The 13,762-nt window shown below is 39.1% G+C and overlaps 1 protein-coding gene across 2 annotated transcripts in view; it reads left to right on the top strand.

The window, feature by feature from the left end:
• Window positions 1-1,957: 1,957 nt before the first annotated feature.
• Window positions 1,958-13,762, top strand: part of sik2a (salt-inducible kinase 2a) — a 148,460-nt gene continuing 136,655 nt past the window's right edge. For both annotated transcript variants that reach the window (XM_041174545.1, XM_041174544.1), the window contains exon 1: window positions 1,958-2,397. In XM_041174545.1, the coding sequence (XP_041030479.1) occupies window positions 2,263-2,397 (135 nt within the window). In that variant the 5' untranslated portion in view covers window positions 1,958-2,262. The remainder of the gene's footprint in view (window positions 2,398-13,762) is intronic.

The following is a 13,762-nucleotide window of genomic DNA, read 5'->3' as shown; positions in this document are numbered from 1 at the left end:
AATTTTGTTTGATAATGCTCCTGTGAGAACCTTGGGATGTTTCAGTACTTTAAAAAGTGCTATATAAATGCAAGATGTTGTTATTGTTGTGCAATGTGGCCACCATTCTGTCAACAGAAATGTCTGGCAAGCAGAAATGAAATGATTGTGCAGTTAATCTCTTTCTTGGAGACTAATGGAAATATTTATCATTAGAACCTCAGTATATATATATCTCCCTGTAACCTATAATTATACTTTATAGATTTCGTATTGCACTATGATGTGAGGAAATGTGTGTTTTGCACAATTTGAAAACATTATTTTGTTTTACTAAGTGGGGTACATTAGACATGTTTTCACTTGTGATCAAAAAATGAAAATGATGAACTCTGTGAGATCAAACAGCCATTAAGATCATTTTTTAAACGATCTATTGAACCATAGAAAGGTTACAGCACAGAAAGAGGCCATTCAGTCAATTATGAATGCGCTGGCAAAAAAAGAGAAACAGAAAGAAACTAGCTATCCATTTTAATCCCACTTTCCAGCACCTGAATATGCCTTTCAGTTTTATAATTTAAATTATGCATCTTTAGTACAATGGTGGTTTTATCACCTTTCCACTGTACTGCCCTCATGAGAAGCCAGTTGGGCTTATTTGCATGAGAACCAAAGGGAAAATGTGTTTATATTTGGCAACCAGGTTTTATTGGTCAGCTCAGTTGGAGGCACTTTGTGCTTCTGAGTCAGAACATTGTAATTTCAAATCCCACTCCAGGACTTCAGCATAACATTTAGTATGAGTGTTGTACTGAGGGAATGCTGCACTGTCAGAGGTGCTGTCTTTCAGCTGTGATGTTAAACCAAGGTGCTCTTTGCCCTCTCAGGTGCTGTATATGAAAAAATCCCTGGCACCATTTTGAAGGGGAGACATCACAAATTCAGATCACCTGGTTATTTTTGTTGTTTGTGGGAGTTTTCTGCGTTTAATTGTCGGCTGTGTTTCCCACATTACAATCTTGGCTACGCAACAAAAGTAGTCCATTGGCAGTAAAAATGCTTTGGGATATCCAGAAAGGTGCTATTGCAAGGGACATCTTCTTTAATTAAAACAGAAAATGGAAAAAAAACTCAGCTGGTCTGGCAGCATTCTCTTTAGAAGAATCATATCGGACTCAAAACGCTAACTCTGTTTTTCTCTCCACGGATGCTGCCAGACGTGCTGAGTTTTTTTCCTAGAATTTTATTTCAGATCTCCAGCATCCGCACTATTTTGCTTCTATCTTTTTTTTAAATGGGCTATGATTGCCCATTGTTTAAAGTTTCCAAATTGACAAGGTCACCAGACCAAAGGGCAAGTGGAGCCCACTCAGATATATCTGGGGAATGACGCCAAGTTCCAACATCCATCCCCTCTTCACCATGTGCAATTATGTGTGTCTGTCGGGGGGGTGGTGGGGTTGGGTGAATGGGGTAGTGAACTGTTCTGGGTCTGGATTTTGAGATTACTCGCTGTTGTAAATCATTAAAAAAACAGAACCCATCCAATTTACCGCCACGTGATGTAGCAGAAGGACTTTGTAACCAGCGAGTTACTTGAAAACAATAGAAAGTCTCTAACTCCCTTGTGTGTGTGTGTGTGTGTGAGAGAGAAAGCCTATTTTTTGCCATTAAAAAAAACCCCAGAAGAGACTGCAAATAAAAAGACAGTTTAGAAACTCCCCTGCTTTCGGTTTTTTGATACTCTGAGAGAGAGAGAGAAAGGGAGAGAGAAAGAGAACACATTTTGCAGCAGCTCTGTGGCAGCATTTAGACTTCAAGATTGACAACCTCGAGAATAGAAGTGGCTGCTTCTGACGTAAAAGGTGGATAGGGTTGCTATGGAGATAGATTCGCAGGGCAGTGAGAAAAGCTTCAGAACCCGCCTTCTGCACACATTACCCTAGAGTTTTTACGTCAATATGCGTCAGCCAGGATAACATGATGCCTCCTGCAACAACCGGGACCTTGTAGCTTTATTTCCCTTTTGTTGCCTCTCTTAGATCGAGCTTGACTGTTCAGCTTCCCGCCCTCTCTTCCCCCACCTCCACCCACCTTTTTATTTTCTTCCTTTCTCCCCCCCCCCTTAAATTATCCTGGTATCACCTGGCCGGATCCAGTGGGGTGTTTTTTTTTATTGCTTTCGTTTCTTTTTTTTTAAAAAAAACTTATTTTTGTGTGTTGTTGTTGTGTGCTCAGTGTTGTGTATATGTGTGTAGTTGCCTTATACCGGCTCCCAGCATGGTCATGGCGGATTGCCCGAGTAAACTGCATCGGGCGCCTGTCCGGGTGGGTTTTTACGATATTGAGCGCACTTTAGGCAAAGGCAATTTCGCCGTCGTCAAACTGGCGAGACATCGCATTACCAAAACTGAGGTGAGTGGAAAATATATATATTTTTTTAAATAAATCTATTTTTATTCAGGGAGAAAGGCACGAAGGCTGAATCGTGTGCGAATGAGGAAAAGGAAAGGGGGGGGGGGGTGGTGGTTGGAAGAGAGACAGACAAAAAGAGGTCCCGGAGTTCAAAACCGCGTGTAACACGCAAAAGAAAGAACTTGCGAAAAAAAACTGCGACAAGATGGTATTTTAGTGTCTTTTTGAAAATTGCATTTTTTTTAAAGCTATGTGCAGTAAGGGGTTAGGTTTGGAGACTTGAATAAGTCGCTTCGAGCTGCTTCGTTATGGTGTTCAGCAGGCAACCCAGAACCTGGTTCATATTCGGTCGTGTGTCTGCTCGTGTCAGGGACATTCAATACAACATGCCAAGTTCTGGCTGTAAAAGAGACACACCCAGATCATTTGCACATGTAAAATAGGAAATAGTTTTTTTTAAATTTAGTGATCCTTGCAGTGTAATGTGTTGGTAGTTTTTTTTTAAAAGATTATCTCTATTGAAACAATATTAATCTCGTGCATTCATGCACATCGCTGTTAAAATTCATAATTTTGTCCTCCTCCAGTTGAATATATGCAAATTCACCTTCAATAATGAGTAGATTCCACTTGTTTTTGAAAAGTGATGCATAATCGTGCAGGTGACTAAAATACAGTGGAAAGAGTTCCATGGAATCCTTTAGCGAAGAGTAACGATTAATGAGTTTATTTTGGAGACACAAACATGACTTGTTAAATTTTTAGTTTCTAATAATATTGTTCCTAATCCCGCCTTTTATTGTATCCAACTGTCCAAACTGTTATGTCTTTTATGGTCATGCTGGAACTAGTCACCTCTGTATGATACAAAATGCAGTTGGTTTCGCGAATGGTTTGGTTCTTGCTATTTTTAATATGTCAGGCATAAATGTGAGACAATTATTTTGGAATCGTGCGAATAAAGGCAACAATGTTTCAGATTATCCACCTTGTGTCATTAGTGTAGCAAGTTAACATGTAGCCAATAAGTGGCAGCTATTGCAGTCATTTTGGACACAATTTGCTAAACAGAAACCATGTCCACTCTAGGCCAATTCTCTTCAGGGTTATCTCGGCTAGCTCTAGGTCTTGTGATGAAATCAATTCCCCTGAAGATTTAACAGAAAGAAATTGGCTTCGATCATATACAACCGTGCGAGCTGAGTGACAAAAGGACGACTTTTTTATATATTTAAAAAACACACTCTAATCCTCTTTGGAATAATACTTAAATGAACTTTCGAATGAGTTGTCCGGCAGGTTAGAGGGAAAATACATAATTAGATGTGCGAGTTGAATTGGTTTTCCGCAGGATTCCTTGGTGACTGGGAGTTACAAAATTGAAAAGGGACAGAGGCCGGAGCTGAATAAAACTTTTGGGACTGGGGCGGGGGTTTATTAAAGCAGATCGCGTTTAAATGCAAAACTATCAGAATTTGTTTCAGTTCAGAAAATAGTAGACACAATTTATCACAATAATGCTATTTCCTTTCTATAACTGGCCCCTATGCTAAATAATGAAAATACACTTCCAACAAATACAATTGAAATTTTTGTTTTATTCCAGTGTATGAAACCTTCTATTCAGGGCATTGAACAGTGCACTGATATATATATTTAATAAACTAATTTGGCTGGCTAGTTCACGGGATTAAAAAAATTGTTTTATTTTAAAAGAGGAAAGTCAATTAATATTTTTTTTAAAAAAGACACGTCTCTGTCCGGTCACAGAGGTAAATGTTCATTGTTTTACCCGTCTCTTCCAGTGTTTGGAGTTTGTTTACAGGTGGGGGATTACATGGAGAGTCTTGCTAACGCGAAGAGTGTGTTTGAAAATTTAATTGATGAGAGGTTCTTTCAAGTCATCGTATGTCGGGAGGAGCTCAGGTTTCCAATGTGTAAAACCCCTGCTAATAATTGATGGATATACTCGTGTCGCATCAGAGACATGGACCCGTTCAAATTCGACCTGGAACTTGCTTATACTAAAAACTTCAAAAAGCTTCACAAAAACTTTTGGAGATTTTGCCCCCACACCCAGACTGATTTCTCCCACTCTCCCACCCACTTTAAAAAGTTTTAGACTTGCATGATGTTAGCAGCATTGTAATTTTCTCGCGAATTTTATAGCTAGTCAATAGAGAGAAAGTTTTACACTTGCATGATGTTAGCAAGAGTGATTTTTCTTCTTGAATTTCATGGCAAGTGAATAGTGAGGAAAAATAAACTTTACTTTGAAGTCGAACTATTTCCATCTCCTGTGGCAAGGTGGCGAGAGTTTCGATTTAATGTGCTGCACTGGGGTTAATAGTAAACTGTCCCCACCAAACAGCCTTAGAAATTCAGTAAGTGCAAACGTGTTTTAATATTTCAAGGTGCAGTTGGTTTATTTCAGTTTGCCACCAGCGGGTGGTAGTGTTCATGATACCTGATAATTCCAAATGCCTGTTTTTCTCAACACCACCACCTCCACCACCCCCCCGCCCGCCAATAAATATTATAGTTGATTGAATGGAAAACACCAAACACGCTGTTAATTTGGATATTTCCAAAGATAATGGGAATGAACTGGATCTGCTTCAGCAAGAGTGGAAGTGCAGTTAAGCATCCCGTCAAGCATCAGCAGGATGATCAGTGAAGTTCCCTGCGCAAGTATTCCCTCTTAAATCCTGCAATCACCAGGCGACCCCCTAAGAGCGAGAGCTGACCCCTCTGCGTGCTTTACAGAATGATTGCAGCTTATCGGCAAAAAAAAGAGAACACAGCCAATAGCGTTAAGGAGTTAGGAGGCACTTCTTAAGAAAAAAAAAGTGCTCTCAATTGTGTCCCCGCATGCTCAAAATTGGCCCGCTGCAGGAACGCACATTTTGCTGCTTTATTATTTTACCAGTCCCCAGTCTCACGGTTGCTCCATCGTCTCTCACACCGAGCGTGAATTTCAGCCAGGTGTTACAGGGACAACATCAGATCATGAAATACGATGTGCAACAAACCTCCCCCTGCCCCTCCACTCACACATTTATATAGGCATTAAAGCTTTGAAGTAGTTGAGTTTTAAATTATTTTAATTGTGTAGAAATGTAAAATTTTAAAATTGTGTATATATAAATAATTTATTTTCCAAATTTGATAGTAAGATGATGGTTGGATTTATCAAAGGCTTTTTTTTTAAGGGGAAAAAAAAACTGATTCCTCCCCCCCCCCCCCCCCCCCCCCCCCCCCTATTCCTGGCATCTGGGATGCTTCTTTTGAAGTGATCTGCAAACCCTAACAGAATGATCATGCTGCAGGCCCAGGAATTGGGGACTAATTGGAACTGTTCACCAGGTTATAAATGTGAACCCACTTGCCCTTAATGCAGAGAATATTAGCAGAAGGATGCTGCAGGCTGGTGCAGAAGTTGGCCAAATCTGTACAGTCCATATTCTCTCCGTTCCTGGTTAGTTTCTGTTTCTTTATTAAAATTATGCAAGAATGGAATTTTCCTGCAGTCTTTCGAAGCTACCAACAGCTGGATCTGTCCCAGCTGGAGGAGTCCTTAAGGCAACAAAGGCTGGTTGAATGCCACTGTGGGGTGCCCTAAAGAGGAAGATTCTACATCTCTTGTGCTTTTTTTTGTCACCCCGCTGGGATCAAGCCTATGCATTTGTACTCGGGCAACCTCAGTCTAGGGAACTGGCTTCCTCTGAATCCTAACCTCGGGGGAGGTGGGGAGGGGGCGTTTCCATATGTTGTGCAAACAATTCCTTTAAGATATTTGCAAGTCTAAACCTGAAATAATTGTCAGTTCTCTTTTCCATTTGTCATATTCCACATAGCCAAAATATAAATTGAAAACAAATTTTATATTAATTGCGGAATGTTAAAATGAGTGCATTGCTTTTTATTTTTAGCTTGCAATATAGTAGGATTTAATAAATATGCACTGCAACATTCAAGGTAAATTGAATGGCTGCATTAAACTAGATATGCCTACAACATGGTGTGATGTGGATATATTTTTATGCATGTGCATCTGTAATATTCTGACTCCCATGCGCAGTACATTTTGAATGATTCCAACAATGTACAGATCAAGAAAATGTAACAATGTATAAGGTGCATTATGATTTATCTGTCCTGCTACAAAGAATTATTACATCATTGTTGCAAAGTCTAGCCTTAATTCAGTATCCTACAGGTAAATTTCTATATCTGTTGGGGCAGGAGAAGGGGTATGTTGATGTTCAGATAAGATTTTTGCATTTAGCCACATGCTTTTTAATGGTGGGTTAAAAGTTCAAGGAAAAAAAAGTCATTCTTCCAGTTCAAACATGGGGCGAGCTCGTGACAGAAGGATGAAACAATCTTCCCCTCAGCAAAACATATCAAAAAAGCAACATGTGCAACTCAAAGCATCAGGAGCAAAGGAAAAGTCATTTTTAAAAGTCAGTTTCATGCAACAGCAAGCAGGCTGTAAATTTAGGGGGTAACTGTATGCAACATAATGTTGAAATAAATACATTTCCCTGCTTTCTCAGCATTTATAATATATTATCAGTGCATGTGCACTGTGACCTAGAAACACTTTTTATGTAGTGGATAGGTCAGTATATATAGATGCGATGCTGAATTACTGTATATCAGAAATGGGAAAAATCAAATTTCTTCATGTCTTATGGATTAGCAAATGCATCTTAATTTAGTAGTATTATAGCTTGTGTTTGATTTAACTAGTTTGGAATATACATGAACATCATTGACCCTTTTTTAAACAGTGGGGAGAAGGGGGACTTAAGCCATCTGTTCCCATTATAACTTATTTAACTTGTGTTTTCAATTAAAAGATAGCAATTTCAGAACAGTTCCCATGATTTTGTTGTTTAAAATCTGATTGCTTGAAAATCACTGAATAAAATTTGAGCTTGGGTTATGCAGTATATGGAACATTAAAATAAAGTTACTGAAGCATTCAGCTGAGTCAGTATTATGCAATTAAAAAAGGAGACAGGGTTAGAAGAGATAGCAGTTTTAGAGACAGCATGTCACAGGTATAAACGGTCTCTTTCCTTGCCACAGTTATAATTCTTTTCGTTTTCCTCTGTAGGACTATGTTCTTCAGATCCCCTACCTCCAACACTGAACTTGCCAAGCTGTTTTTTTTTAAAAAAAAGCTCTAATTCAGTTTACATGTTTGGAATTGAAATAAGAAACATGTATGGAGGCTGTAAAAGCTCAATGTTGTGACACTCCTGAGTTAGAAATTCAGCGCCAAAGATGTATGCTTCAGAAGCAACATAAAGACTGAATTAAAGTTTTTTTTTTAATTGACTGAGTTCTGAATGTTTCAGTAACTTCAATGCAGAGCTGGTAGTTCTTGATAGTTTTATTTGCAAAATAAATTTTGACCTACTGAGGTACTGGTCATTCACAGCTTATGGTGAATGTTTAAAACACTGGTTTGGCCTTAACTGGAGTATTGTTCCAATTCTGGGCACTGCGCTTTAAGGAAGAATGTGAAGGCATTGGAAAGGGTACAGAAAAGATTTATGAGAATGGTTCCAGGAATTAGAGACTTCAATTATGTGGATACATTGGCATATGGCTGGGGCTGTTCTCCCTAGAGCAGAGGCTGAGGGGAGATTTGATAAGAGCTGTTTGAAATCATGAGGGGTCTGGACAGAGTAGAAAGGGAGAAACTGTTCCCAAAGGTGGAAGAATTGAGAACCAGAGGACCTAGATTTAAGATGCTTAGCGAAGAACCAGAGGTGACATGGGGGGAAAAGCTTTTCATCCAACGAGTGGAGTGCATTTATCTGAGTGTAGTGCATGCAGATTCAATCATAGCTTTCAGAAGGGAATTGGATAATTATCTGAAGAGAAAAAGTTTGCATGGCTCTATGGGTAAAGTTGGGGGAGTGGGATGAGATGATTTGGCCTTACAAAGAGCTGGCGTGGACACAATGGGTGGAATGGCCTCCTTGTGTGGTGTAACCATTCAGTGATTTGATTCCAAATGGCCATGTTCGTGTGGGGAAATTCCAACTAGTTTGATCATGCATGTACTTTCCAGCAGACACTACCGGGTAGCAAACAAGAGTAAGGTATATTTCTCCACGCCAGGATAGCAGGGCTAGGAAGGCCAATTATAGCATCCCTCCTCATCCTGACTTGAGACTGATACCTGGTCTATGGCTCCATTGTATGCTGTCTTTTTTTTTGCTGCTAGAACAGTTTTGTACAGCACTTGCATACCCATTTAAAGTAGTTCCAAACATTATGTTCTGTTGAATAATAGTGAATCCCCGGTTGAAATGTTTGATGAGCAGGTAGGAGTAAGTTACAAAGTTGTTTATGGTTTGTTTGCTGAGGCAACTCTATCCAGATTTGTAATGTGAAGCTTTCAATCATGCAAGGAACTATAGGTTTCCAGGAATGTGTCATTAATCAGCTGAAAGAAAATTCCAGTATCACTGATGTGAAGTTAATTGTGTTGAATTAAATAACTAATTCAAGTATAAAGTAACTAATTCAAATATCACAATTGGGTTTATTCCTTTTCAACCATGTTAGTGCAGTCAGCTATCATGCAAACAGAACTGGTGAGTCTCTGTGTAGAAAATGAATACCTATTCATTATAAATACTGTGCACAGTAAATCACTGGTATGAGTTTACAGATAATGTTTGAATTAGTCTGATAAGTCGCTGTTAAATGCCTTATTCAAATTGGTGTTGTTTTTATTTTTGGCCTAAAACTATTCAGAATACTTGAACGTTGATATTCCTAATCTGCAGGATTATGTGATAGAAGCAAAAGCAAGATCCCTGATCACATTAATGCTTAATGGTTATTTAAAATAGGATTGTTTGCGTTACAGTATTTCTAATGAATAGGTATTCATTTTCTACACAGAGGAAGGCCAATTCTGCTTGCATGATAGGAAACTGCAATATAATGGTTGTAAAAGAATAAACTCAGTTATGATACTTGAACTAGTTATTTTGTACTTGTTTTCCTCTGCATATCACTGCGATGGGAAGAATAAATAATGATGCAGGAATATTGAAAAAGATGGTCTGGCGTCATCCTCAAGGATGAGAAATACATTTCTCTAATGGTTTAAAGTTATTTAGTTTGATTTTTTTTTACATTTTCCTGTGAATTCATTGCAGGAATGACAAAGTTATGCAGGTAAAAAAGAATAAATTGATATCTGCTTTTCTGATGCTTCTCATCAAGGCTGCACCATACTCGTGATGCATGGAGCATCATGAATAGACCCTTCTTAACCCTCCTAGGACAGACAAAAAGCAGAAAAAACCCAGGGCTAATAAAGGACAATAAAACCTGAAAAATTCTTCAGCCTCCCTCATGAGTAAGATGCCAGTTTGTGCACTAAGGGTTGAGATCAATTGAATGATTGATATAGTACACAGTCCCTTAATAGTGTTCAAATCTAACCCAAAGAAAGAAATATTTGTATTTCTATAGTGCCTTTTATAACTTCAGGGTGTTACAGCAATAAAGTACTCTTTGAAGTGTAATTACTGTTGTAATGTAGGAAATGCCGCAACCAATTTGCAGACAGCAATCTCCCATCAACAGCAATGTGGTAATGACCAGATTTTTTAAGGTGATGTTGATTAAGAGAAATATTGGCCCAGAAATTGGGGAGCACTCTCTGTTCCTCTTCAAATTATTGTCCTGGTAACTTTTACATCCACCTGTGAGGGCAGATGGGAATTTAACATCTCTGCTGAAAGATGGTATCACTGACACTCCAGTTTAGAATCAAGGGAGTGCTGGACTGTCAGATTATTAATTCAGATCTCTGGAGTGGAGCTTTAACCCAAACTAATGGGATGAAAGAGCTCTCTCTGTGGTACCTGGATGGGTTCTTTTTAAAAAAAAGAGTATGCAGTCTTAATCCAGTTTGGATGTGAATCCATAACACCACAACTACTTTACTAATTAGCATTCTAATTGTAAGCCGCAAAGATGGCTGATATGAGAAATGGGACACCCTCAGGAGGGTGTGCTCTTTAAAGTTTCAACTTTATCATATTGTTGGGATACAGGAGGAAGAGTTTTTTTTCAGCACTTTACCTATCTTCTTCTGGCCTGACACTTGCTAATGCGGAAGAGCTTCCCATCTCTGTTGACAAACCAAAGTAGAAACTGAAGAAAGAAATAAGCATTAAATGATCTAAAAGTGCACATTCTGTTTCTGTGATGTTATATCTTTTTCAGTTTTACTAAAATTGGGTTATCAGCAGGGCAGCTGGCTTACAGCGACTGAAAAGGGCTAATTCTGTTTCATTGTCTGGGATTCCAGGGAGAGCGATTTCCCCGGAGCTGCTTGCTATTTGCTGCCCTTCAGAGTGGAGGAAACCCCATTTATGTGTGCAAGGAGGGTCTACACTGCACGTCTATGGAGCAGGATTCAATTGGAAGAAATTCATGGCCAAGGATTTTCTTTTTTTGGGGAGGCGGTGTAGGGGTGGGGTTTTTGTTATGTGATTCCATACACTTTTTCACAAAAGGCAAAACTCAGTGGGTTTGGATATCAGATTAGGAAGAGAGGGATGGTATTTGTTTCAATCTGTACCATAATTTGAGGCTTAATTCAATGTGTTGTGGTTCAGAATTTTAACAAATTTTCTGAACTTATCTAATGGCAAGGGAACTGAACTATCCTGGGCCCACAGGTTTTGTGTGCTATGTTTATTTTGTGCTCTTAAAAAGCAATGCACTCGGATTTTAACTTGCAACCATAGTGCTTTCTGTATTGCTGCAAACTCGTAAATCCTGCCTGAAAACAACTGTTTTCACTTTGCAAGGTATGATTTTACCATGTTTGTCCGGGTTGAACCAGTACAAGATGGTGGTCAAGCTAGAACCACGGAATTAAAACTTCAACTTATACTTTCTCATTCAAACCAGTGCGTGAAAAATACAGAGGTTTGAGCAGGACAATCTAAGAATGATCGTTCAGTTCAATATAAATCCTTTGTCAAACCAGGAGAGATTCAGTCCAGAATTAATTGGAGTCACTTGTTGGTGAGTTTACTGCTTTGTTGTAGCGTGCCGGGCGCTTACAGCTATACGCTCACTTCAGATTGATTTGTGTGATCAGGTGATGTTCAGCGTAGGTTAAGGATGCTTGGAACCTCAGCAATACTGAACTCAATTGTGATTCAGTAATTTGGCTGTCAATGTCCAATTGCAGATTTGTTTTTTTAATTTTGGAAAAGCTACATTCTTCAGGAACAATCAGTGCCAGTGGATGTTCAATGATCTTGGTCATAATGTCTGAATTAATTATAGAAATTGATGCATTAAAGGAAGCCGTTTGGCCCATGGTGCCTGTGCCAGCTCTTCAATGGAGCTATCTCCTTTGGTTCCATTTCTTTGTCCTTCACCCCCGTTATCCTTTTTTTTCCTTTCTTTTCAAATACTTGCCCAGTTACTTTTTAAATGCTATAACCCCCTTCTCCATGGTGACTTGTGGTAAGGCTTTCCGTGCTCTATTAACCCATGTGATAATTCTCACTTTGTGCCCCCTTGTTATCAATTTGCCAACAAGTGGAGATTGTGGGCAAGATTTTCCTGCCCCGTCCGCTGCTGGGATAGTCCGGTCCCTCCAAAAATCAGTGGACTTTTTGTTGGCCTGCTGCATCCCCTGCAGTGGGCCCTGTCGTGTCTGGGCCAGAAAATCCCAGCCAATATTTCTCTGTCCTCTCAGAACTTTTTAAAAAAAAATTTTGAAACCTTTTGGTGCAATGTTGAGTTTTAAATGGAGTTGATAATTATTAGAAGCTCAGGTTATGAAATGAATAGACTTGCAAAAATTCAGCCCTCTTCAAAAAATTTCATTTTCCAGTGTTGTCTTTTTTTTTTTATTTTTCAATATGCAGCCTTCTCCTGAAGGCCGATGTATCATACTTGGATAAAATCATGCTGAAGCACACTTAGCAGGTCCAGCAACATCTATAGAGAGAGAAACCGAGTTAACGCTTCCGATCAATGACATTTTATCTTCATGTGTGTTATTAACGTGTGAATACCAGTTGCCCTCGACTACCTTTCAAGTTCCAATACCTGTTCTTATTATGCTGGCCCAGGCAGTGAGTTTCAGTGGGTTATTAGTTCAGAGGGCTATCACATAAAAGCCCAATTGTGGCTTCACCAGAAGTTTACACACAGGCACTTTCCTTTTGGGCATCTTTATTCAGTAACCCTTATGATTTTGACACCCTCCCTAACCTGGGTCAGTAAGAGCATCCGGGTTTGGATCAGCTAGACCAGGGACAGAAAGGCACTGGGATCTTCATAACAGAAACAGAAAATGCTTGAAACACTCAGCAGGTCTTTCAGCAGCTGTGGAGAGAGAAACAGAGTTAATGTTTCAGGTCGTGGACAGGAATGCCTCCCTCGTCCCAAGACCTTTATAGTCTGTGCAGCCCAGTTAGACACAGCTTTTACCACCTACACAATGACAATCACTGCTCAAACTTTTCATAATGTGAACCGCTTGGGGATCTTTCAGTGACATGACAAGAGAGTTTATAAGTGCAAGAATTTTTGTTTCCCTTTAACCGAGCAATCTCTGCTAATGTCATGGCTTGAAGGGGAAATGTAGGGTGTATTCTGTAGCCTAACCTATGATGATGTAAGCAATTTATTCCATGGTTGAGAGTGAATACATATGGCGATGGAATTGCTGTTGGGTTTATTGAATAATTACTTTTACTTTACAACCTAGTACTTGTCAATATGACAAAGCTTGCAGGTTTGTAATTTAACATTGGGATATATATTTAAGGTTAAGACTACTACAACTTGCATTTAATGCCCAAAGGATCTTAAAGGTATGGACAATTATTGGGATGGCCATTTTGCCAATATTAGAAGCTGAAGGAAAAGCCAAATTGTAGATAGCATGGGATAAATTTTCTGACTGGTATAAAACTTGCGTGAAGGGCACAGCAGGGTTTAGTACAGGCTTTGGTCATAAAGTAGATCTGAGAAGTACTAATCTATAGACAATCTTTGTATGAGGGGACCATGGAAAACAGCTGCTTATTACTTTTTCAATGAAAATATATATTGTTCTATAGGGTATAACGGGAACATTTAGGAATCTTGTGGATTCATAAACCATCTGGGTGGACAGAACTCAATTTAGTGGAATGCACTGAGAAACTTTTGGTATTCTGTGTCACCAACGGATTATTTTATTTGTTTCGCTAATCCAAAGTAGATTACAGTTTCACCATTCCTGAAGTTATGTGAAAGAAGTGGTGTCTGAGACTTAAAGTGCCTTTGTTGATCAAGGTAAAAT

Source organism: Carcharodon carcharias, chromosome 25, assembly GCF_017639515.1.
Source record: "Carcharodon carcharias isolate sCarCar2 chromosome 25, sCarCar2.pri, whole genome shotgun sequence".
Lineage (NCBI taxonomy): Eukaryota > Metazoa > Chordata > Chondrichthyes > Lamniformes > Lamnidae > Carcharodon > Carcharodon carcharias.
This window is presented reverse-complemented; position numbering and strand designations above follow the sequence as displayed.